Source organism: Cuculus canorus, chromosome 7 (assembly GCF_017976375.1).
Source record: "Cuculus canorus isolate bCucCan1 chromosome 7, bCucCan1.pri, whole genome shotgun sequence".
NCBI classification, from domain to species: Eukaryota; Metazoa; Chordata; class Aves; order Cuculiformes; family Cuculidae; genus Cuculus; species Cuculus canorus.
The window spans coordinates 25,337,000-25,363,824 of record NC_071407.1 but is presented as its reverse complement, the minus strand read 5'-3'; the positions used below and the strand labels follow the sequence as shown (position 1 = coordinate 25,363,824).

Sequence of the window (26,825 nt, the reverse complement as noted above, 5' to 3'; positions counted from 1 at the left end):
AGTCACAGTGAACGATCCTGTGCCATTCTGTGGGGCAAAAAACCACAACCCAGCTTTGGTTGTAAATCTCTGAAGGCAACAGTTGTCTATTCAGCAGAAAATCTTCAAGTATTTAAACCATAAATGATGTTTTCATATTCACGTGACCTCGGCTGAATCTCACAGGAGAGAAGGGGAAATTACTGACAAATTAATTAGAATCAGGCTTCAGCCTAATATATAGGCAAAGATGGATGCATTAGAATTTCAACATCAGGACACAGAACATTATGAGATTAATTAGGAAAATCCTGAAATGCTAAATGTTCACAGAAGTCTACAATCCCACTCTTTTTGTATTTTTTGCTTTTGTATGAGACAGCCTGACCCCACACGGGATCTCCCATCCGAGATAGGAAATATTAGTACAATGCAACAATAATAATGAATTTTAGCTTGATAATAAAGAGTGAACTCATTCAGGAAGGAGACCAAGAAATTACTGATGGTATCTGCCCCACTGCCTGCTCAAGGATGATTAATTAAAAATATGTTTATCACAGTAACTGATGTCATATATGGCACAACCAAAATAAATTCCTCTAGTCTTCCAACAGAACGATTCTCCAAAGCCTCTTGTCGTAGAATCATAGAATGGTTTGGGTTAGAAGGGACCTTAAAGCCCATCCAGTTCCAATACCTTGCCATGGGCAGGGACATCTGCCACTGGATCAGGTTGCTCAAAGCTCCATCCAACCTGGCCTTGAACACCTCCAGGGATGGAGCAGCCACTTCTCTGGAAAATATGGTCCAGTGCCTCACCACCCTCATAGTAAAATATTTCTTCCTAAGATCTCATCTAAATCTTCCCTCTTTTGGCTTAAAACTGTTGCCCCTCATCATGCAGAGAAAGATTCCCACTCTTAGTTCATTTAACAGGATTGAAAACATCTACTACCTCTCCCCTCCATTCATCTTAAGAAAGAATAACATAATCAAGCCAAGCTTCCGGGATGTAGGAAGATGTTCCCAAAGGAAGCAAGATACCCTGTGTCTGTGCTTATCTCACAGAACATCACCAATTGGTTACACACATTTAGTGTCAAAACTGGTGAAGTAACAGAAGATCTGGATGGAACATTATTCTGAAGATCTGTTTAATATCTAGTGAGAAGTGGAAAAAACAGAGATGCTACCATGCAGGACTAGATGATCTAAGCATAGGAGTGAGGTACTCTGGTGGCATCTGCTAGCACATCAGAGCCAGAGAATCCAAAACTCCGGCCCGGTTACAGCTGATCTTCACTCCTTTTAATGGAAGATTTGCCCAGGGCAAAATTCAGGCAATGGCTCAAAGTACTGCCAACTCAGGAACACATTCAGAAACATCTGGAAGAGTTTCTTCTCCCACAGAAGTCCACCAGCACTAAAACAAAACTTAGAAACAAACAATATTTTGTAAATGACATTAAAATACTTTATTGGATAGACAGAATGTGCAGTGTGGAAAGAAATACAAAGTCTCCAGAATATCATGTAGAAAACCAAATCCATACCTCTATATCTTATTTATATACAATGCCAAATGTATTCAAGAGCATGAATAAGGTTATATTTGCATTTTTTTTCTTCTCTTGAATGCCCATCTAGTCCAAGGCCTTTATGTTTCTTCAACAGAAAATTGCACAGCCACCCCATTTCCTCATTTGGCCTGAAAGCTGCTGAAATTTTACATACTCTTCTCTCCTTTGCTAGATCCTTTCAAGCTTGACTTCTGCCTCTTTTTCTCCCTTTGTCCCAGTATGCGATAGATCTTTTTCTTAGCCTCCTTTTGCCTCTTGAATTTCTGTTCATCCTCCTTCTGCTTAACTTTGAGATACTCTTTAAGCTGTTCCCGATGTTTTACTTTGGCTTTCCTTATCTTGTAATTATTCACTGTACTCAAAGCACTGAGTAGAGCTGATATCTAAAACAGAAAAAGGAGAATCAGTATATAAACAGTTCAGTTTTGGTGAGCACGAAACAAGTTTAACCTCAGCATAGAGCCATATAATGAATCAGATCCAAGGCAAGTTCCTAATTATTTCTGCATCTGTTACAAAATTTCTAAAATGGTTTAATTATATGTCTTGTTAGGAAGTTAATCAAAGGTTTAATTTTTGTGAACTCTGATTTTTGGTTAGATATTCTTTAAAAGGCTACATCTAATTGCTACTATAGAACACTTAAATTGCAGTTTGAATCTTCTTGCCATTCCTTGCACTTTATAATTCTCAATTTTTCAAGCAGAGTATTTGCTTCGAGTCTTGTCTTTGTTAATAATGCATAACAGTGACAAGTCACATAAAAGACCGCAGCAGCCAATTTAAGTCATCCATAAAGCAAGAGGACTACATCCAACTGAAATATCTTGCAGGTGCTGCAAGAAGGACAAAAGTCATATCTAGGTTTCTACTAGTTTGAAAAATAGACACTGTCCACTCAGCAACAGTTCCATAGACACACCGCATGTCTAAGAGGAACAAAACAAATTGCAGGTGGTATTTTTTCACTGCTAGTATGTATGCGTTTAGCACTACCAGTAGATTCAAGTGGTAAAACAATAGTCAGAAATGGTCTAAGCAACACATCTGCACTTTGGGAGTCCTTGTTTCATAGTAAGTGATAATTACCTTCTTTTCATGAGGCTCCCTTATAACAGCTGGTCTCCATTGGTCTTTTGGAGTCTTGCCTTTCTTCTCAAGATTCTTAGGCTTGTTCTTAAAAGGCAGTGCCTTCTGCAGTGCTTTAGGAATGTGGAGCTTATTGAAATGCCTCTTCTCCCTCACGATAGGCTAATATAATGGATATAGAACAAATACAACATTCATGATTTTATTTTCCATCTTTCAGTAAAAAAACAAAAAAAAAACAAAACAAAAAAAAACCCCAAAAAAGTCCCACACCCCACAAACCTCGCCAGAAAACCTCGAACCTCCTCCACTCCAGTCCCAAACCCCATTCTCTGACATGCTCGCACCAAACTGTGAATGGTCTGTCCACCCCAATTTCACTATTACAGATGTCTGTCTCAGTAAGCTTTTGGAGAAGACATCTACCCTGCAGATGACTCTATAAACTTTCACTGGCCCATAGCAATCTGCTTTCCATTGCTTTATTCCCATCTCATGCAGAAAAGACTGCGCCTTGTGGACAAAAACGTAAAGTCACACATACTTACGTATGAACATGTATTTACACTGCACTCAGTTTGCGCATGTCTGAGGCAGAGTGCAAATGTGACTGTGATCACTGGTTTTTGGTTTTAAAAAGACATATAAGCATACCTTATAGAGAGAATCCTTGTTTTGTTTCACTTTGATGCCTCGCTCGTGCCTCAGCTGGCCTGTAGTCTTCATTCCACTCCAACTATCTTTCTCACCCGCTGGCTTCAGCAAGGATGTTACAGGGTTATAAAATGTTGGGATAGAAACAGGATACCAAGTCCTCACAAAGACAATATCTGAAAAAAAAGGAAATGTCACTTGGCTCATACAGTTCATCACATCCACACTCTAAACAAAGACTGCCTAAATAGAATAGACAATGTCTAGACCACATGCTAATATTATATTTGGTATATATTCATAGAATCATAGAATGGTTTGAACTGGAAGGGACCTTAAAGATCATTCAACTCCAACCCCCCCACCATGCGCAGTGACAACTCCCACTGGATCAGGCTGCTCAAAGCCCCATCCAACCTGGCCTCGAACACCTCCAAGGATGGGGCATCCACAACTTTCCTGGGCAGCCTATTCCAGTGCCTCAACACCCTCATTATGAAGATTTTCCTCCTAATGTCTGGCCTAAAGCTTCCCCTCTCCAATTTATAGCCATTCCCCCTTGTCCTATCACTACATGCTTTTGTATAAAGTCCCTCCACAGCTTTCTTCTTTGCTGATGAGCTCACTTTGTACTGGTGATCATCAGGTCCAGTATTGCATCCCCTTGGGTGGGGATGTCTATTAGCTGGGTTAAGAAATTATCTCCGCTATTCCAAATCTCAATGTTAGGCAAAAGCAATGTAATTATTTGTACACTTGGATTCTGCAAACCCCATAAAGTCATGAAGGCCACACACTCCTGAAGAGCAGCCAGCGGAATATCACCCTTTTCATTATCCAATTCAAGAATTAGCAACACAGTCCAGATACATATCTGTGCCTGTATTATTACTGACAAAACTAATTTGCTTTCCCTCTATTTTTATAAACGAACTAACTTTTTCTACAGGTTTAGGAAAACAGAGCTCATATAAACCCAGATAAGCACAAAATCATGTTCTCACTGTCACAGTGACACTCAGCAAACACAGCTGATCATTCACCCCCATCCACTGCATAATTTCCCTAAAAGGTGAGGGGGAAAAAGTTAGCTAGAGTTACCATGCCACTCTTCGGATTTCTTGGAAAAAGGTCCTTCTAGCACCTGTACCATTAAATACAATTCAACTTCATGTTCAAGAAGAGCATACAATGCTGCGCAAAACACTTTAAAACACTTAGATAAATAGGTCTCCAAGACAAACCTTTTCATAAGCGCACTCTATGGCTTCTGAGCGTGACTGAAAGAAATCCAACATAAAATGTACTACTTTTTTAGTTTCATTCTGCATCTCACCAGATATTTCATGCTTTTTGAATTCACATCTCTATTATCAGATTCCAGAGGTTCTGAGATGCAGCTTTTCTATCTGTGAAGAAGGATGAAAGTTGTGTGACAACTTACATGGAAAGTGCAACTTACCACTCATCAGTAACTTGTCTTCAAATGTCGCTCTGAAAGCACCCACTGGAGCTCGAAGGGCCTTTTTGATCTGTCCTCGGATGCCACTTACAGTACGGATTGCTGCACCTTCGAATTTAGCCACTTCCAATGCGGAGTTAAACATTCCCTGAAATTGAAAATCGCCCGCCATCATTCCAGATGCTAAGTCTCTCTCTATGACCTATGCAGGCCACAAAAACATAAGTAATTCCCAAAAATATTTCTTAAAAAGAAATAGGAAGACCCTAACATTGTCTTTATACCAAGAGTGTTGATTATATCAAAAACCTACTGAGCTGACTTTAGGGTAAGCTATGAAAAGTCATCTAATTGGTGTCATATACCACAGGCAAGGCTTCTTAGCATTAAATATATACGTTAAAAATGCTAAACCAAAATATATTTAAGAGAATCTGTCCAGTTCTCTTTAAAAGTCATTTGCTGGAACACAGCATACCTTAAAAGCAAGTAAGCTGCCTTAAGTTGGTAGCTGTGAGACTCTAATGCAATATTGCTCTTCAAAGTTTGTGCTTGAAGGCAGGAAAAATTCCACGCTTAGTGTGAATGTTTGAGTGTTTCATTGTTGGGATCAGTGCTGAGTTGCTTACTGCCCCAAATGAAAAATAACCTAACCTCTTCCGGAGCCTGAAAGCCCAACTATGGACAGCTGGAAGGTGAATGAGAACTTACTTCTGCAACACTTCCTGGCCCAAACACTTTTGTGGCTGTAATTGTAAGGTCCTAAGCACTTCTAGAAGTCATCTTTGATTCTAGAGCTCAAATTTAATGAGATCAAACTCCCTGAATGACACCAGGGAATGGTTCACGTTCTCCAGAGGTGTCTGCCACTGTGGGAAGCAAATTAGTGGCTTTGAGGAAAGGGGAGGAGGATGAAAATCCTGTGAGCCAGGAAATGGTTCCAGAAATTTTGCCTGGTAACAATAATTCATATTCACTGGCTCATGATCAGTACCTTTAGAGGCCACACTGAAGAGATCTCAAAAAACCCCAAGCCAGCTACTAAGATCCAGAACACTATGTAACAATTACAGGGGACTTCTGGTTGCAGTCCTTCCCACCACCAGTACACGTGGTTTTACAGTATATGTACCTACCTTAATAAAACAAGTGTTCTTAAAAATTTTGAACGGAAAACCAGTCAGCTTTAATTTCTTTACAATAGTTATGGATTTATCTAAATCGAGCACAACTCCTGTGGCAGCAATCCGGAAATCAGGCTGAAACACACAAAGACAAAAGACACAGCGGAATGCGTGTTTACCAAACAGTGAAGAAACCATTCCTCTGATACAACTGCACTTCTTTGAGTCTGACTTCAGAATTTATACCCTTTACAGAAGTAGAGCAGCATGACAAATGCAAATTGACTTCGTACAGACCAGTTGAGTTGCTGCTGACATAACATTCCTACCATTCACTAATAAGATTTTCAGAACTGCCATTCTAATTACCTTGGAAGCAATCTAAGAGCCCTTGTTATCTACCTCGCTGTGTTGTCTTTATGAAACAGAATCTTACTCAGACAGAATGTCTCAAAGGAAAAGTGCTTTGTGCACTGCTGTAGGTCTACTGCTAGGGACACATGATGAAATGGTCTTAAAATAAGACAACTGTGCAATAGGACTCAAGGTGTATTTTAGGAAGGAGATAATAATCACCACTCTGATTACTCTCATGCTCATTACAATGCCACGCAAAGCTTTTGTTACACATTGTACGTAAACATAAATCTACCTTTGGGTAATATATATGCAACAAAGATTATATTTGATAAATACTGCTTAAACACTATTTAAATTAATTCAGATACCCATAAACATTCCAACAAGACATAGAAATCACATCGAGGGCAAACATTTTCAACAAGAACATTAGTATCTCATACTGAAAAAAAGTTAGGAAAGGTATCTAAATACTTATTACGTGAAAATCAAACAGTTATAAATCCTTCTACAGAAAATAATAAAGTAATATTTGTCATTTTCAGTGTAGCAGATGAAAATTATTTTTAAAAAGCCTGTATCTAGCATCCTATCTCATCACAAACCACCTTTCAAAAGCTTAAGTCCTCCTACTTTCTCAGTTCCTTCAACGTCACTGCTTTATCACATGGAAACTTTCTGCTTCAAATCTCTATGTTTTACCCAAAGACCCACGGAAAGCAGTAATCAATCAATATTTTCTGATAATAAACCTACCGTTATGCCACTGACAGACTGAACTGCCAAAAATCCTGTCCCCTGAGGAGTGATAGGACCTACAAGAAAATCAACAAATTATGCAAAGCTTTACTGCATGACATTTAGTCTCTATTTAAAGTCAGAAAGCTTAGAAATATATGCCAAATATTATCAGTGAATAAAACCAAAGAAAAGTTTAAAGCATTACATCACGGAAGTTAAAGGAATCATTAACAAGCTATTCATGTAAAGTAGTATTCGCCGAACTGGGCCCATAATGTGTGCAGGAGTCTTTCTGCACACAGCGAACAAATCAGGTTTCTCTTTGATAAAACACAACCTAGCAGAATGCTCAGAATTTGATTAAAAGCCAAATAATTCAAAAGTCATTCAGATAATTAACAAGTAACAGAAAATTGCCAAATTTCCCATACAGTTGGTATTATTCTACATTGCACAGGAAAATTTATAGACTTCCTATTCTCACAGCTACTGGTTGTATTTCTTGATACATCCTGTAAAGCTTAAGCATTTTATGATGATTCAATGATACAGGATAGTAACTCCAGAACGTCCTCACCCCAAAAAGCTGCTCCACAGTGCATGTGCTGTGGTGTGTACTTCAGAAGCCGATGACGCCCATTATGATCTTCAATGTAGAACATGGGGATAGTCTGAAATCGCCTCCATCCTAATGAAAGGATTAAAGGATCACGTGTCTTCAGTATCTTCTTATACCATCGGTGCTTCTTCAGGCGCAACTAATTAGAAAAAAAGATGAACAAATGCTATTAAAGCATAATAACATTAATTCCGAAATTCAAACCTTAATTTTCAGGAATGATTGAAAGCAATTTCCACCTACACTAAAATTTTTTATTCAGTAGGTTGTATATCTTCAAATATTCTCATTAACACTAGGCTGACTGGAAAGATAAAGCTAATCAATATTACATTCATACTGCTGAAGTCATGTTTCTATGCATATAAGCAAGTATTATATTAAAAAATACATGTGTATGCGCTAATAACTTTCTAAGGTTGTCCATAGACCATGAACCTCAGAGTACAATTTATATTTGCAATTTAGCAATCATAATATCAGACTTTGGTCCTGAAACACCTCTGTAGATTAACATTAAACAACAGAAAATTCTTCCAGTTGTCCAATTAAGTCTGTAAAATATTCAGTGTCTGCTACTGTAGAGCTAATTGCGTCAAAACCAAATAACTTATTCAAGAGGCAAAAATGAATGTTTGCCTCTGTGTTCACCGTATCTTTCAGAAGCAGACAATAACTCCAGACACACTGAAACACGCCTGTAGAAACACAAAGTGCACTCACAGCTTTGACCACATACCTGTACATAGCCGACATTTCCTTCACTGTTGCCTAAACCACCCAGGATAACAGGATAATGAGGGTCAAAATTCAGGACAAATTCACACGGGACATTCTCAATCTCTATTCGAATGTACATCCCAGGCCGGAAGCCCTCGTACTGCACTCTGGTCTCATCATCTTGATCTTCAAATTCTGTTCGATTAAGCTGTGTGACAAAAAGAAAGCCACCATCTGTTTTACAAAATTCAAGTATTAACAACTGGTTCATGAGGCACCAGTTCTATTTAAAAGACGCGAACATTTGTAAATCCTTTGGGAAAGATCTGATAGGTTTTTTGACTTTTTATTCAGAGGAAGATCTCTGCCACTATGAATTACTTTCAATCTGAAATCCCAAGCGGCCCTGTTAACCTACTTGAAAGACAGCACCCAGGAGACACAAATAATTGAGTGACTTCTGATATACCTTCCATAATGGTGAAAACTAACAAAAGTATGGTTTTGATTTAGGAGCCTAAGTACCTTTAAAAGTGAATGTCCTGATCTTTAAAGCGTAACTTTATGAGAAGGCTGCACTCCTACTTTACTCAGCAGCTTAAAAATATTACTGTGCCTCTTCACACTGTATATTGTCAAAAGGGTCTTTTAAAGCTGCTCTTTACCATATGAATGCAAATCATATGTAAATATTTAACAAGATATCCTTGTGAATAACAGAATCCTCACCCTCCTGTTCCAGATCCTGATGTTCAGCTACCTAAAAGATGCCATGGTTAAGCAAACTAATTAATTTGATTAATTTAGATAAAATGTAGAGGACATATCTTGCCTTATTCAGTCATTTAGAATATGGTTAACTCCTCAAGTCAATTTAAATAAAGCTTTCAGTTTTTTGTTTGTTTGCTTGTTTTTCTTTCCAGTTAATGCAATCAAAAAGTTAAACCACAGAAAAACTACAAGCATGTATTCCTTTCTGAAGTAGCTCCTGAATGTCCTGTGTGTCTTCAGGAAAAAGCCTTTGGGCAAACTCTGGGGCAGTTTTGAAGACGGATAGCCAGAAAAATCGCTAAGCGAACAGCTTGTACCTGCGCTTGTTTATGCATTTCTTCCTTAAGATCATCAAAGTACGTGGCATCTCCTTCGTCATACTCTGCATCAAACATTTCTTTCAGTTTCCGTTTCTTGTCCATGCGCTCCTTCTTCTTTTCCTCCTCCTCAGGTTCTGGTTTGGACATTTTTCCATCTTCCCCCTCTTCACTTCCAGACTAATCAACAGTAAGTTATCAAACATGTAGAACAGTTAATTGCAAACAACCCATTCTGATCTACAGTTTAATATATATTATTAAATAGTATTTTGTCATAATGCAAATGCAAACACCTTAAGAATATTTCAATTTTTGACAGACATTACTAAATTATGCATAAAAGATGTAACTTTACCAATGACCACAACATTTCACAATCTAAGCATAAGCCTCTTCACTGAGAAAACTTCTTGACTTAACATATATTTGAACATCAGGGAATACTCCCTAGAATGAACCTAGCTGGTATTCTACAGCTAAAAATAAGCACGTGTAATAAAAGAGAAAAAAAAGTAATTGTTGATAGCATTGAGTAATACTGCTCTGGAAGGCAGTGCTCTTAGAGGCCAGAGAGGAGGAAGTTTGTTCGCAGACCATTTGAAAACTGCCAAAATTATGCAGTTACCCTCAATTTTATAAGAAAATAAAAAGGCAAGAAGTTGCTAAGTCTAAAAAAATGTTGACTTTTTTCAGTCTGTGTTGTCACAGACAATGACAGCTCTGCTTTTGGAAGACGTCCAACTTGCAGCACCAGACTCTTTTAGGTAGATATGAGGAATGACCAGGCAATTGTGTCAGCCTCCACAATTTGTTTTGTTTAAACAGAGCTCTAATATTCTGCATCAGATGAAATGACCTAGTACAAAGAGTTATGATGACATTTGGTTTTAAAAGACTACTCTTGTACCTCCAGATCCTCCAGCGCTTGATTAAGCCTGACACCTACTGTTAAATAAGTGAGGTGACTTCTACATAATTAACTCCAAACAACAATTCACTTTGACACTAAAAACATGCCATTCTAGGTAATTATAGGTTCCGAAGTCCATAATATATACACCTTTTCTTCCTTTTTCTCATTGATTTCTTTCCTGTAGATCAATGAAAACTAAATTTATTATACAAAATGCCTGTCATTTGATCAGAAATGCATATAAACATATGTTGCTACAGAACATAAAAACAGGTCAGACCTCATCTCCTTCAGCAGCAGGCTTGCCTTTGTGCACAACGCCCGTTTCAAGATCTTCAAAGTCTCCGTACAGCTCTTCTGCAACAGTAAGTACCCAAGATATCTGACAGTTAACCATTCTGTTATGCTCCAGTTAACCACTCTGTTGTAGTGTTCCATACAATATCTCATATTTGCAAGAGTCTATTTCTCAGTACTGCTTTGTAGATGAGTTTCAGACCAAATATTTTTTCTTCCCATCAACAGTTTAATAAGTCTATTCTGCCCTCTCTATAGTTTCAGCTGAAAACTCTCAGCTGGACTCCAGTGGCTCCTCCTTTTTCCTTCTAACACTTTTATGATTTCAAAAAATTAAAATAAATTTAGATCATTCCAAAGGACCAAAGAGCATATTAGTGAGCACTCCAATGACACAAGGCACCAGCAGAGCAATTGAGCTCCTATCTCTGATTAAAAAAAGTAAAATTAATAAAAATTTTAAATATAGTAGACAGTTCCTAAGTTAATAGCAAATGCCTGCTAAGCCACAATAATTTTGCAAATAAAATACAGCTATATTATTATTTTTTTTCTAAATACTTCCTAATTAAAAAAAAACTAAAAACATCTGAAGTTAGATCTAGTTTTTCAGCCAAATGACTGGTTTGTCTTCCCATTAAAAAAAAAATTCTGCTTATTTCTATTGAGATTATCCAAAAGAATAAAACATACACAGAGGATAAGCAGCTGAACTTGGATATGTAACTCAAAGCTGGCATGGCCAAGTGTTTATTAAGGAATCCATTTCCTAATTTAAAATACACACCCTATTTTTCAGAGAGTAAATTTTCAGAATATGCTACTTGCCACAGAGATTTACATTGTGTCTGTACCTGGATAACACTTAATGGAACAGTTTGAAAAAATTTTAAGTACATCACTGATACAAAACATTCTACACACGGAACTACAAATTTATACTTTTCTTAAAAATCCTGTACACATTAATAATTTTTAGAAGCCTTATACAAACCATCTTCCTCCAACAATTTGGCAGCATCTTTATCATCTTCCCACTTCCCAGTCACAAAGCAGTCTCGAATACTGCTCATAACCTGCAAAACAAGTGTCATTGCCTTGTACAGTTACAGCTTGTCACCAACAGAAACGTTCTCCAACATGTTCCCCACTCCTCCCTTATCCTACCACCTCAGAGATAATCTGACATTTTCAAGTGCAGCTCCAGATCAAGACATGACTACCAAAACTATACAATGCCTTAGAGCAAAAGGAGGAACGTGAAACCAACATGACTCTTGCCCAGAGTTCTTTGCGCCAACAGTGTCTCTACCCTGCATCATATTCTCACTCATGACTGCCCTGCTTTTTACTTTACAGTAAATAAATAGCAAACCATGATCCACCAAATAATCAAGAAAGCCAAGTATTAAATTGATTTATTCTAACTTTCTGTTCCTTTAAGAACTGACCTTGGAATCTATTAACTAGTCAATACTTCTAACAAAAGGAAGTAGCAGATGTGACGCTCTGGCCATAGCTCCAACAGGTCTGTTTCAGTGACAACTCGGCAGTAGTTTAAAAGACACAGCCTGGACTTAACACGCATAGGACATGTAGAAGCGATTATACAGTGGTATTACCTCTTCTAAATCCCAATCTTGTGGCTTTTCTATCAGGAATTTGGAGCAGTCAAGATCATTGGCCTTCTGTCTGGATGCTTTGTCTGGACGGCTGACACGAAACAAACCTCCAAGTTCATCAGCTGCATCTTCGCTTTCATGTTCTTCATCCTCAAGAGCTAAACAAAAAGTACACAGATTACATTCATTAACCACCTGCCTTATGTCTCAAAACACCTGCAGTAGCTGGAAGAAAAAAGATGCAAATTAAAAATAGTTTTAAAAATGAAAGTCTGAAGAAAAAGGTATATTTATGCAATGTAAGAGTTAAATTAATCCTCTCACATGAGCAAAATAAGGGGAGTAGCAGCTAGGGAGATACTACACAACATGATCATAGCCAGCTTCACTTATATAGTTGTTCCACATGGAAAGATGTCATTCATTTCATAAATTTCACATAGTTCAAATTTCTTTGGACAACCTGAGATCTGGTTATATTTGTGTAACTGGAATCATCTGAAAAAAAAAATTGCCCAATAAGTTTCCAAATAGATTTGTACCTGTTCCATATACGAGTTTACGAAGATTGGGGGTTGAACGTTGCTGTCTTAGAAAGGCCTCAGCTGCCTTCTGTGTAAGGTCCTCTTTCCACTTCAGTGCACCTGAAAAAGGAAAAAAATTGAATTCTACCTCCAAAAAAGGACAAGAAGGAGGAGCTACAGAAATAATTTAAATAAGGACAAGACCACAACAGCCTCGAGAATTGTAGACACCACCCATAGTTGGGGGTTTTTATTTTTGTACTCCACATTTACAAAGAAACATGAATTGTGGCTAACAGATTATACCACTGACTTTTTTTCTCTGATGAGTCCTAATTCTAGGACATAAAGATATTATTAGCACTAGTAACACATTTTATTATTTTCATGATGATACATGTTGTCTTCAGACTTGCACAATGGTTGTGGTTGAAAGGGACTTCTGGAGGTCACCTTGTCCAGCTCCATTACTCAAGCAGAGTCACACAGAACAGCTTGTCCAGCACCACATCCGAGTAACTTTTTAATATGTCCAAGGATGCAGATCCCACAACTTCTCTGGACAACTTGTTCCAGTGCTTAGCAAGTAGCCAATGCATTTCAGTAATGTCCCCCAAGACAGTTTTATTCTTTCTAAAAGTAACACAGCATCATAATTTGTTTTACACACACAGTCATAAGAATTAAAGATAAACGTATGCAGAATCAATGAAGTTTATAAAATGATTCACATCCATTTTAGAGGAAGGAAACTCAGGATCTGCATACTACGTTGCAAATCAAAGGCCTAACAGCAGAGAACCGCAGGTTTCCTAACTGAAAGTTTGCCATTTGACAACTACTTATACATTGGAGGGATGACATTATCTAATATTTACTAATTATTGTATACTTTAATAAAGAACCCAATTAAAAATGGAGAGTAAAGACTGTAACATCTGTAGCCTACCTGTCGTGTCAGCAGAAAGATCTACCTTTTCTTCATACTCCTCTTCCTCTCTCAGTAGATTCTCCACATCATCATCAGCTTCCACAGCTTTAAGTTTAGTCCGTCTAACACCATCAGCTTTCTTTGCTTGAGCATATTGAGATCCCTTACTATTTGACTCTTCAACATCTGATTCATCATGTGATCCTTCTTCATCACCACCCTCATCAAGTGAAGAGTTTTCAACCTCAGATTCTGATGCCTCTTCCGCTGTGCAGTTTCCCGAATCTGTAGTGAGTCCTGCTTTTCTCTTCTGACTGTGATCAGAGATTTGTGATCCAATTTCTCTATCCACACTCTTGATTACACACTGCTTAGATTCAGCTACTCTTTTGCTCATAGCCTCAAATTCACTATCTGAGCTTTCATTTTCATAAGTCCTTTGCTCCTCTTCCTCCTCCTCATCATCGTATTCCTCCACTTCATCTTCTTCAAGGTCAGTTTTTCCTTCTCCTTCAGAACTCATCTCAAGATCATCATCGCTGTCTGCAAATGCTGGCAGTTCACTCATAGCTTGTTCTTTAGTCACCTCTGTTTTCAGACGTTTGGCCCTCCAAACAGCCATCTCTTCCTCTCTGTCACTTTCTTCCTCAGCATCACCTTCATCATCCTCATCACTTCCATCCTCAGACATTGCTGCTGCTTCTTCTTCCTGGTTATCTTCCTCATCGCTTAGTGCATCATCATTTTCTTTCTCCTCTTCTTCAAATACTGCCTTCCGTCGTACTCTGCCAGTCTTCAAATCAATCTCTCTTTCTTCTTTTGGCATCACAAACCTGTTTTCACAAAGATGACATTTGGGGTAAGATGGTCATATACGAGGAAATTTTAATGAAACACTGAAGCTTCATGTTAACATTTTACAATATTTTTTAATTTTTTTTTTAAAAACAGAGCAAGGTTATGGAGAACATTAACATTGCAATGCAGTTCTTTAAGTAAAGAATGTTTCTTAATTCAAGAGCACACCCTACGTTATAGCCATAAATAGTTCCAAAAAATTTATTAATTTTCCATGGAATTAATATAGGTTATACAAAAAATTTTATAGGAAATTCTGACTGCCATTCTCCAAAATTCTGAAGACAAACAGAACTATGTTAATAGGGCTACAGCAGCAAGGAATTCCTAGAAGGAAATTCCTACTGCTTGCAAAACTTTTCTAATATCAATTATTCCTATCTCAAAATTGGAGGGATATGAGTAATCTCAGAGGAGGAACCATTAGGCAATAATCCATTTTTAGTGTGCTCTAGTGAGAATGTTTCCTAAGTTACAGCCTGAAATTAAAGATTCATTCATGCTCAACACTGCTCAGCATTCAAAACTTACCCTTGTCCTATATCTTCTGAACCTATGGGTCTGGAGTCCCTGAAGAGAGAAACCTTGCTCGATGCCATCTTAACATCAATAGCTGAATGCGTGGAGATGAGGCTCTGAACTAGTTGGTGATTTGGTCTCACTTCCTCCTGGAAAGCCAAGAATTTTTTAATTTGCAATTAAAATAAGCAAACAAATGTCTAATGAACAGCTACGAGAGCCACTAATCTGCCTAACACAGCAGAAATATGCATATACAAGAAAAAGTTCCAAAGCACTTTAAATAAAATGAGGCTTTGACCAACTTAATCCAGTGGAAGGTGTCCCCGCCCATGGCAGAGAGGGTAGAATTGGATGTTCTTTAAGGTCCCTTCCAACCCAAACCAATCTATGATTGCCTGATATAAACATTTTCTCAGAACAGCAAGGTCCTCCGCTCTTCACATTTCAAGAATACATGCAATATTAATCCAAGAAAATTCAAAGACAGCCCTCATTACAGTATGCAACCACTACATTAAAAATCAGCAAGCACAAATTATCATAGACCCAAACACATTTAACATTTGATACAGTACAGGGGAAAGCAGATGAATTCAACCTGTTTGTACGCAAATGTATTCCACCTGTCCCTCTGGTCAGTCAAATATTGCAAGTGTTTTCCTACAATCACCCTGCCCTTTAAAGTAAGAGTGATAAACTCAGGAGATTTTATGTCAGTTCGGAAAAGTTTACAAAGCTAACTTTGAGTACTTATTATTAACTGATCCTTCAACTGCTTTGCACAGTATTTTACACAGAGGTAATAAAAATATCCCTGTGCTGAAATTCCTGGAGGAGATAAAGAAATTACCAGCTATGGATATGTAAGGACTGATTATTTTGAAGAAGCTCATTTTTAAACGCTTATTTTGACTCTAAGGATAAAGTCTACATTTTGCAAGAGAATTCAAATCACCAATAGCATTCCCTTACCTCTTCTTTTTCATGAGCGTGGCTTCCACCAAGGTCAATATAAACAGCATCTTTATCGTATACAATGCCCCCAACTCCTGAAAGAGGGGCATAGACTAGCTTCTCTTTCTCATTTAAAGAACGCTTCTTCTGCTGTTCAGGTAGAGCACAAGGGTCTGGTAGGAAACCCACATCACTCACAGTGAAGTCTCCTACACCTGTGGTGATAGACAAGGGAAGCAATCAGGTTTTCACAAAGTTTTGATTCTGAAATTTGTACAAGTCACCATGAAGTGGGGAAAAAAAATCAAAACATTGTAGCATTCAGTGATTCATCAACACCAAGCTCTGCACCAAACACGCAATTTTTCTGCCTTACTACTGAACTTACACAAGCATATCCAAGTTGACCAGTATATGGCACAGTTTTGCTTTTGTTTGTTCTCAAACAAGAAAAACAGGAACTCGCTTTTCTGAGTAAATCTGTAAATTTATTCTTAAAATATTCATGAATTTAAACTTATTTTAAATCATTCACTTAAAATATTAAATTCATTCAATGAATAAGCGAAACTCTACAGAAGCCCAATTTGCTTTTCTCTATTAGGGCTCGTATGTTTCGCACTTCAAGCACCTTCTAAAGCAAAACACCTTTGAAAAATCTTCAGACACTGCCAATTCTGTGAGAAACGCTGCAACAAAACTGCACAAATAAAATCAAAACTATTTACAAGGATTTAGTTTTACAAAAATACATATTATACAAAATAATTTCCAAAAGCAGGGGAGATTCAGATAAGACATCAGGAAAATTTTTTTCACAGACAGTATTATCAAGCATTGACAGAGGCTGCGCAGGGAAGTGATTAAGTCACCATCCCTGGAGGTATTTAAAAGATGGGTAGATGAAGTATTCAGGGATATGGTTTAGTAGTGGACATGCACGGTTGGTCTTGACAATCTCAAAGGTCTTTTCCAACCAAGCGATTCTATGGTTCTATGGATTCTATGGTTTAAAGATACAAATCATTCCACAATGAAAATACCAACAGCTATATTATTATTCATAGAAATGTATAAAAAGAGTTTTAAGAATCTGATAAATTACCTGGCATGTGAACTTGACTTTTGTTTTTCAGGTGTGCTCCTCTCAAGTACCCGTAAAGCGATATCTTCCTGTCACATTTGGGATTGATGCGAACTTCTTCTGGGTTTGTCAGCTCCTCCATTCTATTCAACATCCAAAGGAAAAGTTAGAATATCCAGCAGCCGTAATAGTAACTTTGGAAAAAAGATAATTTAAGAAAAGGGAATTATGGCATCACTGCTGCCACCGCGTGTTCTGCAGACTCCAATAACCAAACTAGAATGATCATAAGAAAAAATCCATGAAAAGGTCTCTCAAAAATACTTTAAAATTTAATTTTAAAACTTGTAAAATTGTGTCAACAATACAGTTCCAGAAGACCTACTGACATTTCACTGAACATATACCTTTCTTAGCACATTTTAACTGCTGTTTATACACTTGCCACACACAACCCTTCTCAAATCAATTTAGTCATTAGAGGGAGAAAAGAATAAACACTCTAAGGCAGCAGAAAGACAATTTCCTACCACCACACACTACCTTCTTTTCCCTGATAATGGCTGTGAATAACACAAAAAATAACCACAAGGAAGAGGAGTGGGTAAGAGTGGCTGTTTTCAGTGGCTGTTTCAAACCATTCTGGGATTCTACGATTCTAACCCAGAGGACTGATTCACCAGCTGTTGTTAAACTGCTGAAATGCTATTTCTTTTCCACAGAAATTCAATATAACCATCAACAAGCAGGATTATTTAAGTTTTTCCCATGCTTCAAAAGAACCTAAAATACACCAAAGGCCTGAATACATGATCTGCTGCAAGTGAAAACTGAATGGCTGAAGTTATTGGGACGAACCTGAAGAATATGCTTTCATTTCCCCAAAGCCATCTAGACAACACTAAATACCCTTTCACACATAGAGCTGACAGGCTCCAATATTGCAGAGTTTTTTAAACAGCAAGGTGCTGTCGAACACTGAGATCAAAGAACAGAGAGAAAAGCACACACCTGTCTGCAAGAACATATGGGTGAGATGTTTGCCAAGTGAGAGGTCGGAATTTCATAACAGAGATAAAACGTCCCAAATTGTGAATTTCCTGTTTTTGATATTCTCCGTGAACCATCCCAGACAGATAAAACAGCTTAGCACCCTGAATACATTAAAGAGACATAAAAACATTAAATATCAATTTAATACCTAGAAAACTAGAGAAAAGGAAATGCAGTTCTAATTTTTAGATTGTAACTGGTAAACACAGGTTACAATTGGTTGCAATGAGTTTACTTCAAAATGAAAATTGCCCCTTAAATAGTATGGGAAAACAATTGATATCCAGAAAACCTCGTTCAAAAGTTACTTTGTCTCTCAGACCCACAGGCAGATCCCTCTTGCAGAGTAACTGCATAATAGATCTAGTTACTGCTATCACATATTTAGTCATCAGTCACACTGAGACAGAGAACAACCAAGTATCTTAGCAAATGGAAGAAAGATTACAGAAGCTGATACATCAGCATTGTCCGTTTACAGTATTATTTAAAAGATAAGAACGTAATAAATAAAGTGAAGTACTGCCCCATATTTAATTTAGCTTCTATAATGGACAATATATTGAAAAATTAATGCTGAATGTCATACCGGATAGACTTCAGTCCAGAATCTGTGCTTTAGCTTCTTTTTAGTCTTCTTTAATTGTTTGTTGTTCTTGAATGTATCCAGGTGGGTAAGAACTCCCATAATTTTGGGAAAGCCATGTACCTGACAAATATTCAGGAACTCAAACGTTTCCATCTCAAACCCAAAGCTGGCATCAATAAGCATCAGAACCTGAAAACACAACATCAGCATTTCACTGTAACAATACCAGGATGCTCATGTGAGTTAATTTAAGACTATGCACTTAAAGTTTCTTGAGAACAAAGATCTTGGAAAAAGTTTTGTTCTTCATTTTCATATAAGCTGAAGACCAACTTTTGATTTTTATATACATTATGGATCTTAGCTGCTTTAGAAGTTTGTGGGGTTTAGGAAATCAAATCTGTAATTCCAGTCATTCAAATTTCCTTTATATAGTTTTGATTTGCTCTTTGTCTCTAAACTACAGAATAAACTGCAGAATAATGCTGCCCCATGAATACAATAATACTCAGTATCATAATAAGGCCTGAAGAGGTGTTTATTTGATGAATTTAAAATATGCAAAATCGAGCATCTTCCAGTATTTGCAAGAATATCTAAGAAAATTAATAGAATTTTAATATCTGTGTCCTGGACGCACTAACGCCCCTATGGCCAAGCCTTTTGGTAAAATGAGAAACTTCTTCACAAACTGCAACGACTGTTGCACATCACTAAAATGCACTGACACAGAAAACCATCACCCAGCAGTGAGATGAAAATGAAAGTAGAGTCATACTAGGATCTCAGCAATGAAAAATTTAAAACAGATGGGAACTGAGGGCAGAGATCTACAAGCAGCTATATCATCATAGAATCAATGGTTTGGGCTGGAAGGAACCTTAAAGCCTATCCAGCTCCAACTCCCTGCCATGGGCAGGGACACCTCCCACTGGATCAGGTTGCTCAAAGCCCCATCCAACCTGGCCCTGAACACAGGGCACAGGACTTCTCTGGGCAACCTCTGCCAGGGCCTCACCACCCTCACAGGAAAACACTTCTTCCTAACATCTCATCTAAATCTCCCCTCTTTCAGCTTAAAACCATTCCCCTGTCCTATCCCTGCCCTCCCTGATAAAGAGCCCTCCTCAGCTTTCCTGTAGCCCCTTTCAGTACTGGGAGGCTGCTGTAAGTCTCCCGAGAGCCTTCTCTTCACTAAGTTAAACAACCCCTCTCTCAGAGGGTGTCCCAGCCCTCTGATAATCTTCATGGCCCTCATAATCTCAGCCTTCCAACAATAAAACCAAATGCACTCTCAGCATCACCAAACGCACACAATCTCAAACATCCATCACATCTACTAACAGAAAGTGTTAAAGTTTTTTAAAAAAACTCAGTTCCTCAAGCAGAAAATGTGCCAGTAGAACAGTATCCGGATTAGTGCACATATACACTTAGATAGTTTATATTTACATACGGATTCCAAGCCCTAATCAGCTATGAATAAGATACTCCAAATCCACATGTAAAATTCTAAATAGACAAATGGATTCTGCATTGGGTCCTCAAGATCCATTTGCATTCATTCACCAAATCGAAAGTTAAAGTTACAACAGTGACAACACTCCACTGAAATAAACTTTGTTACTACACAGAGATCTTCAAAGATGGAAGACATCAGAGCACAGCACATAAAATAAAATCTTCTAATAAAGTAATACATATTTCTACACTATACATTAATTGAAAACTCCTTGACTAAAAGTCAAGGTCAGATTTTAGTTTGACCAAACACCTTAATGTAAAGTCCTTTTGTCACCCTGGTTTGTTAGAAGACCTTCCACTAAAAGTTTACCAGTTGCATTAGCAATGAAGTTTGGTTGCACTTCCTTTCTTCCACATACCACCCACCACCACACACGCCTTTTATTTCCCCCCAACTCAAGCATAAGGGAAATCCTAGGGGTTGTTCCACAACATTAGGTTTATTGTCAAGCTTAGTCCTGCTCTCTCTGAAACCAAAGGCAGGTTTGCCTTCAACAGTAATGGGTAAAGAAATCAAACATTGGTGCAGTGTGGTCAAAAGTAGCATTTTCAATATAAATCATGTGTTATTGTTAACTTACCAAGTCAGCAACTTTAGCCAGGTCAATCATTGTGTTAATGTCACATCCACATTCAATAATAGTCAGCCTGCGCTTTTTACCTGAAAACAAAGTTAAAAGAATCAAAAATGGAAACAGAGGGAAGAAACCAATTAGTTCACTGTTTTCTTTTCAGGTCACATTCCTGTAGATGCTAAAGAGTACATGAAGTACATCAAATTCTTGTCTATCACATGGATCGTTCAACAGGCGATATTCTAGAAGTGTCTGTTTACAAGACTTCATAACTCTGCTAAATTTTAACCTGTTGATTTAAAATTATCAGGTCAAGAATGTTCTCAAAGGAGTTGTTCTATATTTTCAAAAAACAATGCTAACAAAATAACCCTAACAAAAAAACCTCTCATCTTTAGTGCCCCAGAGTCAGTACCACGGATTTTATCACCTATTTTTGTTCTTTTGACGTTATTAGGAAAAATACACCCTGTATTTTTAATAGCATTTAAAAAGAGAGATTTATATATTAAAAAAATTCTTAACATGTAACCAAACGAGAAAAGCATACCCACTGTTAACTTGGCTTGACTAACTTGAGTGAGCTGACTGAACCTGAGAGAATAAGAACTTAGATCTACAGACAACAGGTATGATGCATGTTTCTTCAGGTTATCAACTGCAAAATTCAGCCTTGAGTCCCAGCAGACCAATGAGGAAATGCAATTCCACACACCTGTCCTTTTTATCTTTTCTTTCACGTCTGTAAATTATTCCTCACAAAAAGTAGCCTTGCTAAAGTCTCTGAAGAGTCTACCTATACCGAACATGTCTGTTTCCAAGCAAGACGTCTCCTACAAACTAGTTTCTTGAGATGCTGCGGTGCGGGCTATGCTCCCTGAGAACGTCAGTGATCCCCTCGGTAACATGCAGGGAAAATTATAAATGGAACAGACTAAGATACATGGAAACAGGAATGGAAAGCTTAACAAACAGGAGAAGGAACTGACCGGGAGGGAGGTGGAGAAATATTACTGGAAAAGACTAGGAAAATTACTTCTTGGCTTAAGAAAGAAAGGGACACAAAGATGAGATTACAGGACAAAGAACCTGAAAGAACGGGGAGCAGGTGTAGAGGTTAGGATGAAGCCAGAGAAAAACAGTTCAAAAGGGAAATCAGAACATCGTGGAAAAAGAAAGCCTGGGAAAAGTTTAGGGAGTGGAACACCTGGAAAAAAGCCAGAAAAAAAAGAAAACAATTGGAAAACAAGTTTAGAGGAACAAATCCCCCAAAAGCCTATATCTCACTATTCTTTCACTTAATAATTGATACCACCTCCAAACGATTACTTAAAAGTGACCAAAAATTATGAGAACACAAATGTGTCCCAGCTCTAACAGCAAGACAAACAAGGAGGACAAAATAAGCATTTCCATTCCTGACATCCTTGTTCTCACCTGAAACAATTGTAACAGGACCCCGGATTTCAACCAGCTTTTGCCTTGTGAAGTTCTTAATGAGACATCTTATCAAGGTGCTCTTTCCAACCTTGGGAGGGCCCATCACCACCACGACCACAGGAGGAGGCTCCAAAGGAGTACGGTCAACCACTGGAATGTGATGTTTTTTAGTCTTCAAGTCCTGAGTTCTGAGAAGAAATTGGTAACAAGTAAACACAAGAACTTAAACAGCAATAATGTTTCTTCTTTGAAAATAATTTGAAAAAGTACTTGAAACAGCTTGGAAGCAAAGGTTCAGGGAGAGCCCAGATACTCAATGTACATGAAACTCCCACCAAGCCTAAGGCGCTATGAACATCTTTTCTGTTAAGACTTATACAGCTCTACCACGTAACACAGATCCAGAAAGCATCACACTGCGGACACATGCATAAACTACAACATGACCTGGAGGCCTGATAGCAGCCTTCCAGTACTGAAAGGGGCTACAGGAAAGCAGGGGAACGGCTCTTTCTCAAGGAGTGCAGGGATAGGACGAAGAGGAACAGATTTAAGATGAAAGGGGAGATTTAGATGAGATCTTAAGAAGAAATGTTTTTCTGTGAGGGTGGGAAGGCACTAGCACAGCTTGCCCAGAGAAGACGTAGATGCCCCATCCCTGGAAGTGTTCAAGCCCAGGCTGAATGGGGCTTTGAGCAACCTGATTCAGTGGGAGGTGTCCGTGTCTATGGCAGGGGGGTTAGAACTAGATGGGCTTTAAGGTTCTTTCCAACCCAAACCATTCCGTGACTCTATGATGAAAGCTATATAAGCACACCACTGAACAATATACTACATGTACTTCCAGACAAAGTAACAAAGAAACCCCAGCCAACCCTCTCCATGTAGTTGATGTCGCACACTTTACACACAACTCCCACTTCTTACCTATGGAAAGTTCTGGCCATCCGCACAGCGGACTGGACCGTAAAGGCTTTGGGGTTTCTCTTCCGTGCATCCTCCTCATCTCCTATTCCTAGGTCATTAAGATAACGTTTCCTTTTTTTCTCTGCCTTTGGCCCGCTGTGCTTTGCACGATGCTTCTTCTTCTCTTTTTCCTCCATCTTAGTCTTTCAACAATTGTTCATAATAAATATGACATAGATCACTTCTGTGGGACAGGAAGAAAATACAGTTAGCACATACAGCACACACATGAGAGAACAACTGCACTATGTAATCATTACTCAACCACCTCTCAAAAACCAGCTACTTCTGTCCTTTTGGTAGATGAGAAGCTCAAGATGAACAGGCAATGTGGCACTGCAGCCCAGAAAGCCAACCGTGTCCTGGGCTGCATCCAAAGAATTGTGACCAGCAGGGTGAGGGAGGGGATTCTGCCCCTTGGCTCCACTCTTGTGAGACGCCCCCTGGAGCCCTGTGTTCAGTTCTGGGGTCCTCAGCACAGAAAGGACATGGAACAGTTAGGAGGCCACAGAGATGATCCGAGGGGTGGAGCACCTCCCATACAAGGACAGGCTGAGAGAGTTGGGGCTGTTCAGCTTGGAGTAGAGAAGGCTCTGGAGAAACCTTATAGCAGCCTTCTAGTACCTAAAGCGGGGCTACAAGTAAGCTGGGGAGAGACTCCTTAACAGGGAGTGTGGCAATAGGATGAGGGGTAAAGGTTTAACCTGAAAGAGGGGAGAATTAGATGAGATCTAAGGAAGAAATAATTTCCTGTGAGGTTGGGGCAGCACTGGCACAGGTTGCCCTCAGAACTCTTGTCTGCCTCATCCCTAGAGGTGTTCCAGGCCAGACTGGATGAGGCTTAGAGGAACCTGATCCAGTGGGAGTTGCCCTTGCCCATGGCAGAGATTTGAAACTGGATGATCATTAAGATCCCTTCCAACCCAAACCATTCCATAGTTCTGCACTGCTGCCAGCCCTGGGGCAGAGCAGCACTCCTGGCAGCCCCCAGTGCCTCCCCACTGTCCCCACCAGGGCTCAAACCAGGCGGGGCTCTGTGCGTGGCAGGATGTGGGGGGAGAAGGGGTGCCCATTTGCTGCAGGGAAAGCATATTTCCAAAGGCACTGCGGCAGGGAGCTACCAGGGAGCTGCCAGAATAGAGGGAGAGAGAAGAGGGAGGGAAAAGAGGGAACGAGGAGAGGGAAGGGAGAGACAGAGAGGGAAGAGAGAGATGGAGGGGACGGAAGGGAGAGACAGAAGAAAGAGAGGAAAGGAAAAGAGAGGGAGAAGAGGGAAGCGAGGAGGAAGAGAAGAGGAAAGAAATGAGAGAGGAAAAAGGAGGCGAGGAATGAGGAAGGAAAGGGAAGAGAAAGAAGGAGAAAGAGAGAGAGTGGGGAGAAGAGCGGGGGCGGGAGAAGAGCGGGGGGGAAGAAGAGCGGGGGGGAAGAAGAGCGAGGGGGGGAGAAGAGCGAGGGGGGGAGAAGAGCGAGGGGGGGAGAAGAGCGAGGGGGGGAGAAGAGCGAGGGGGGGAGAAGAGCGAGGGGGGGGAGAAGAGGGGAGAAGAACGGGGGGGGAAGAGGAACGGGGGGGGGAGAGAAGAACGGGGGGGAGAGAGACGGAGAGACGAGAGAGGGAGGGGAGAAGAGAAGCAGAAGAAGAGAGGGCAGAAAGCGCCTCACCGGCCCCTCCGCGCCAGCCTCTCCGCGTGCGCCCGTACCGGCCATCCGCAATGGCGGCCCCACCGGAAACAGCGGCCGCACCTTTGGTTCCGTGTGTGTGTGTGTGGCGGAGCGCTATGGCGGGCGCACACAAGGACGAGGAGGTCCTCGGGGGCTGCCTGCCGTGGGTTCCCTGGAGCCCCGGGGACTGAGGGGGAGGGAGTCTCTGGGGATCAGCTGCACGGTGCCCACGAAGCCTTCAGGGCTGTCCACACACCCACTGGCTGCTGTGGCTCCCGAAAAGGATGTGGAGAGGGTCTCCAGTGAGCTGGATGTTGGGATCAAGAGCACTCTGATGAAGTTTGCAGATGACAGCAAATTGAGTGGTGAGGTTGATGCTCCAGAGGGAAGAGCTACCCTCCAGGAACATCTGGACAGGCTGGAAGAGTGGGCTGGTAAGAACCTCATGAAGCTCAATGGAGCGTAGGGTCTAGCACCTGGAATATGTAACCCTGGAGCGCAGCTCAGACTAGGTTCCATTTGACTGGAGATAAGCTCTGTGGAGGAGGACCAGGGTGTCTTGGTGGACAACAAGCTCAACATGAGTGAACAGCGTGCCACGGTAGCAAAGGCCAACAGGATGCGGGGGTGTAACAAGAAGGGCATCACCATCAGAGCTAAAGAAGTCATTACCAGTTTTACTCAGCACTTGTCAGGCTGCACCTGGAGTCCTGCGTCTGGTTTTGGTCCCTGCTATAGAAAAAAGATGTGGGCAGGCAGGAAAGGGTCCAGGGAAGGGCAACTAAGATGATCAAAGGGCTAGGAAACCTTCCATCTGAAGTAAGGCTTAGAGAACTGGGTTTATTTAGCCTTGAGAGAAGGCTTAGGGGAGACCTCATTACCACCCACCAGTACATAAAGGGCGTCTTGCCAAGAGGATGGAGACTCCCTTTTTACAACGAGACATATGGAAAAGACAAGGGGTAACAGGTATAAGTTGCTCCTGGGGAGATTCTGATTGGATTACAGAAGAAAATTTTTCACTATGAGAACAGTTAAACATTGGAAGAATCTCCCCAGGGAATTGGTAGATTGCTCTACACTAGACGTTTTTAAGGCTCAGCTTGAACAGGTGTCGAGCCACCTCATTTAAACTATATAACATATAAAAAGGTCAGACCAGGTGATCCTTGAAGTCCCTTCCAACCTGGCATTCTACAATTCTTAAAAAAAAAAAAAATACCAAGGACTTGGGGAGGAGGAGGGGCAGCTTGCCAATGCTCTGAACTATGTACTTCATTGGGGGTCTCACAGAGCTCCCCCCACCCAAGGACAGGACTGGGCAAGCAGAAATCGAGCTGAGGTGAGAAGTGAGAAGTGGTTGTTTATCTCAGGCCTGTGCCTCTGCCTTAAGGCAAGTCCTTCTGAAGTTATTCAAAGGCCCTGCTTAATTAAGTGAAGAGCCCTGTTCTCCAGGGTATTTTGTCTTATACCAAAGAACAGTGAGGAGCAGAGCTGCTAAAGAGGCGTCCAGGTCATGAACTGTTGTCTCTGTGATGCTGGCTTCCAGTGGAGGGTGGCAGCTGAGCTGCAGGAGCAGTGGCTGTCACCTTGGTCCTGCTGCTGGAGGAAGTGACTGAGAAGGAACGCATTTTGCAGGCTCCCTGAAAACGAGGAACTGAGATGCCTAGCAGGGGGGCTGGGGCCAGGCTGACTGTAAACCACACTGGCAAATTGGGTCCTCACTCTCCTTCTTTGACAAGTTATGTGAAAGAAAAAACAGTTTACAATATTCAGCGTACAAAATCCTTATTTCTGCTACAAATGGGACCATTTTACAGGCAGCAGAAGACTAGTCCAATACTGAACACCCTTGGTTCCTGCCTCATCTCTTCTGTAGGGTTACCTACTTG

General features: G+C 40.0%; 1 protein-coding gene across 1 annotated transcript; it reads right to left on the bottom strand.

Moving 5' to 3' along the window:
- Positions 1-1,441: 1,441 nt before the first annotated feature.
- BMS1 (BMS1 ribosome biogenesis factor) lies at positions 1,442-24,992 on the bottom strand. Its single transcript, XM_054071997.1, has 23 exons — positions 24,934-24,992; positions 23,236-23,458; positions 22,306-22,496; positions 20,875-20,954; positions 18,770-18,958; positions 18,139-18,281; positions 17,149-17,270; positions 16,062-16,258; positions 15,099-15,235; positions 13,728-14,542; positions 12,797-12,898; positions 12,255-12,412; positions 11,627-11,708; positions 10,616-10,692; positions 9,420-9,599; positions 8,351-8,539; positions 7,570-7,750; positions 7,008-7,066; positions 5,904-6,026; positions 4,768-4,915; positions 3,306-3,481; positions 2,652-2,813; positions 1,442-1,945 (listed from the first exon to the last, which is right to left on the bottom strand). The coding sequence occupies exons 2-23, from the start codon at positions 23,409-23,411 to the stop codon at positions 1,709-1,711; spliced, it is 3,924 nt and encodes a 1,307-aa protein (XP_053927972.1). The 5' UTR covers positions 23,412-23,458; positions 24,934-24,992; the 3' UTR covers positions 1,442-1,708.
- Between the last annotated feature and the right edge of the window lie 1,833 nt (positions 24,993-26,825).

Excerpts from the sequence above, each read along its gene's own strand:
- BMS1 (XM_054071997.1), bottom strand. The coding sequence starts at position 23,411 with ATGGAGGAAAAAGAGAAGAAGAAGCATCGTGCAAAGCACAGCGGGCCA. Across the intron at positions 18,959-20,874 it reads TGGCTAAAGTTGCTGACTTG|GTTCTGATGCTTATTGATGC; the intron begins GTAAGTTAACAA and ends TTGTGTTTTCAG. Across the intron at positions 16,259-17,148 it reads AAGTCAAGTTCACATGCCAG|GTGTAGGAGACTTCACTGTG; the intron begins GTAATTTATCAG and ends CTATCACCACAG.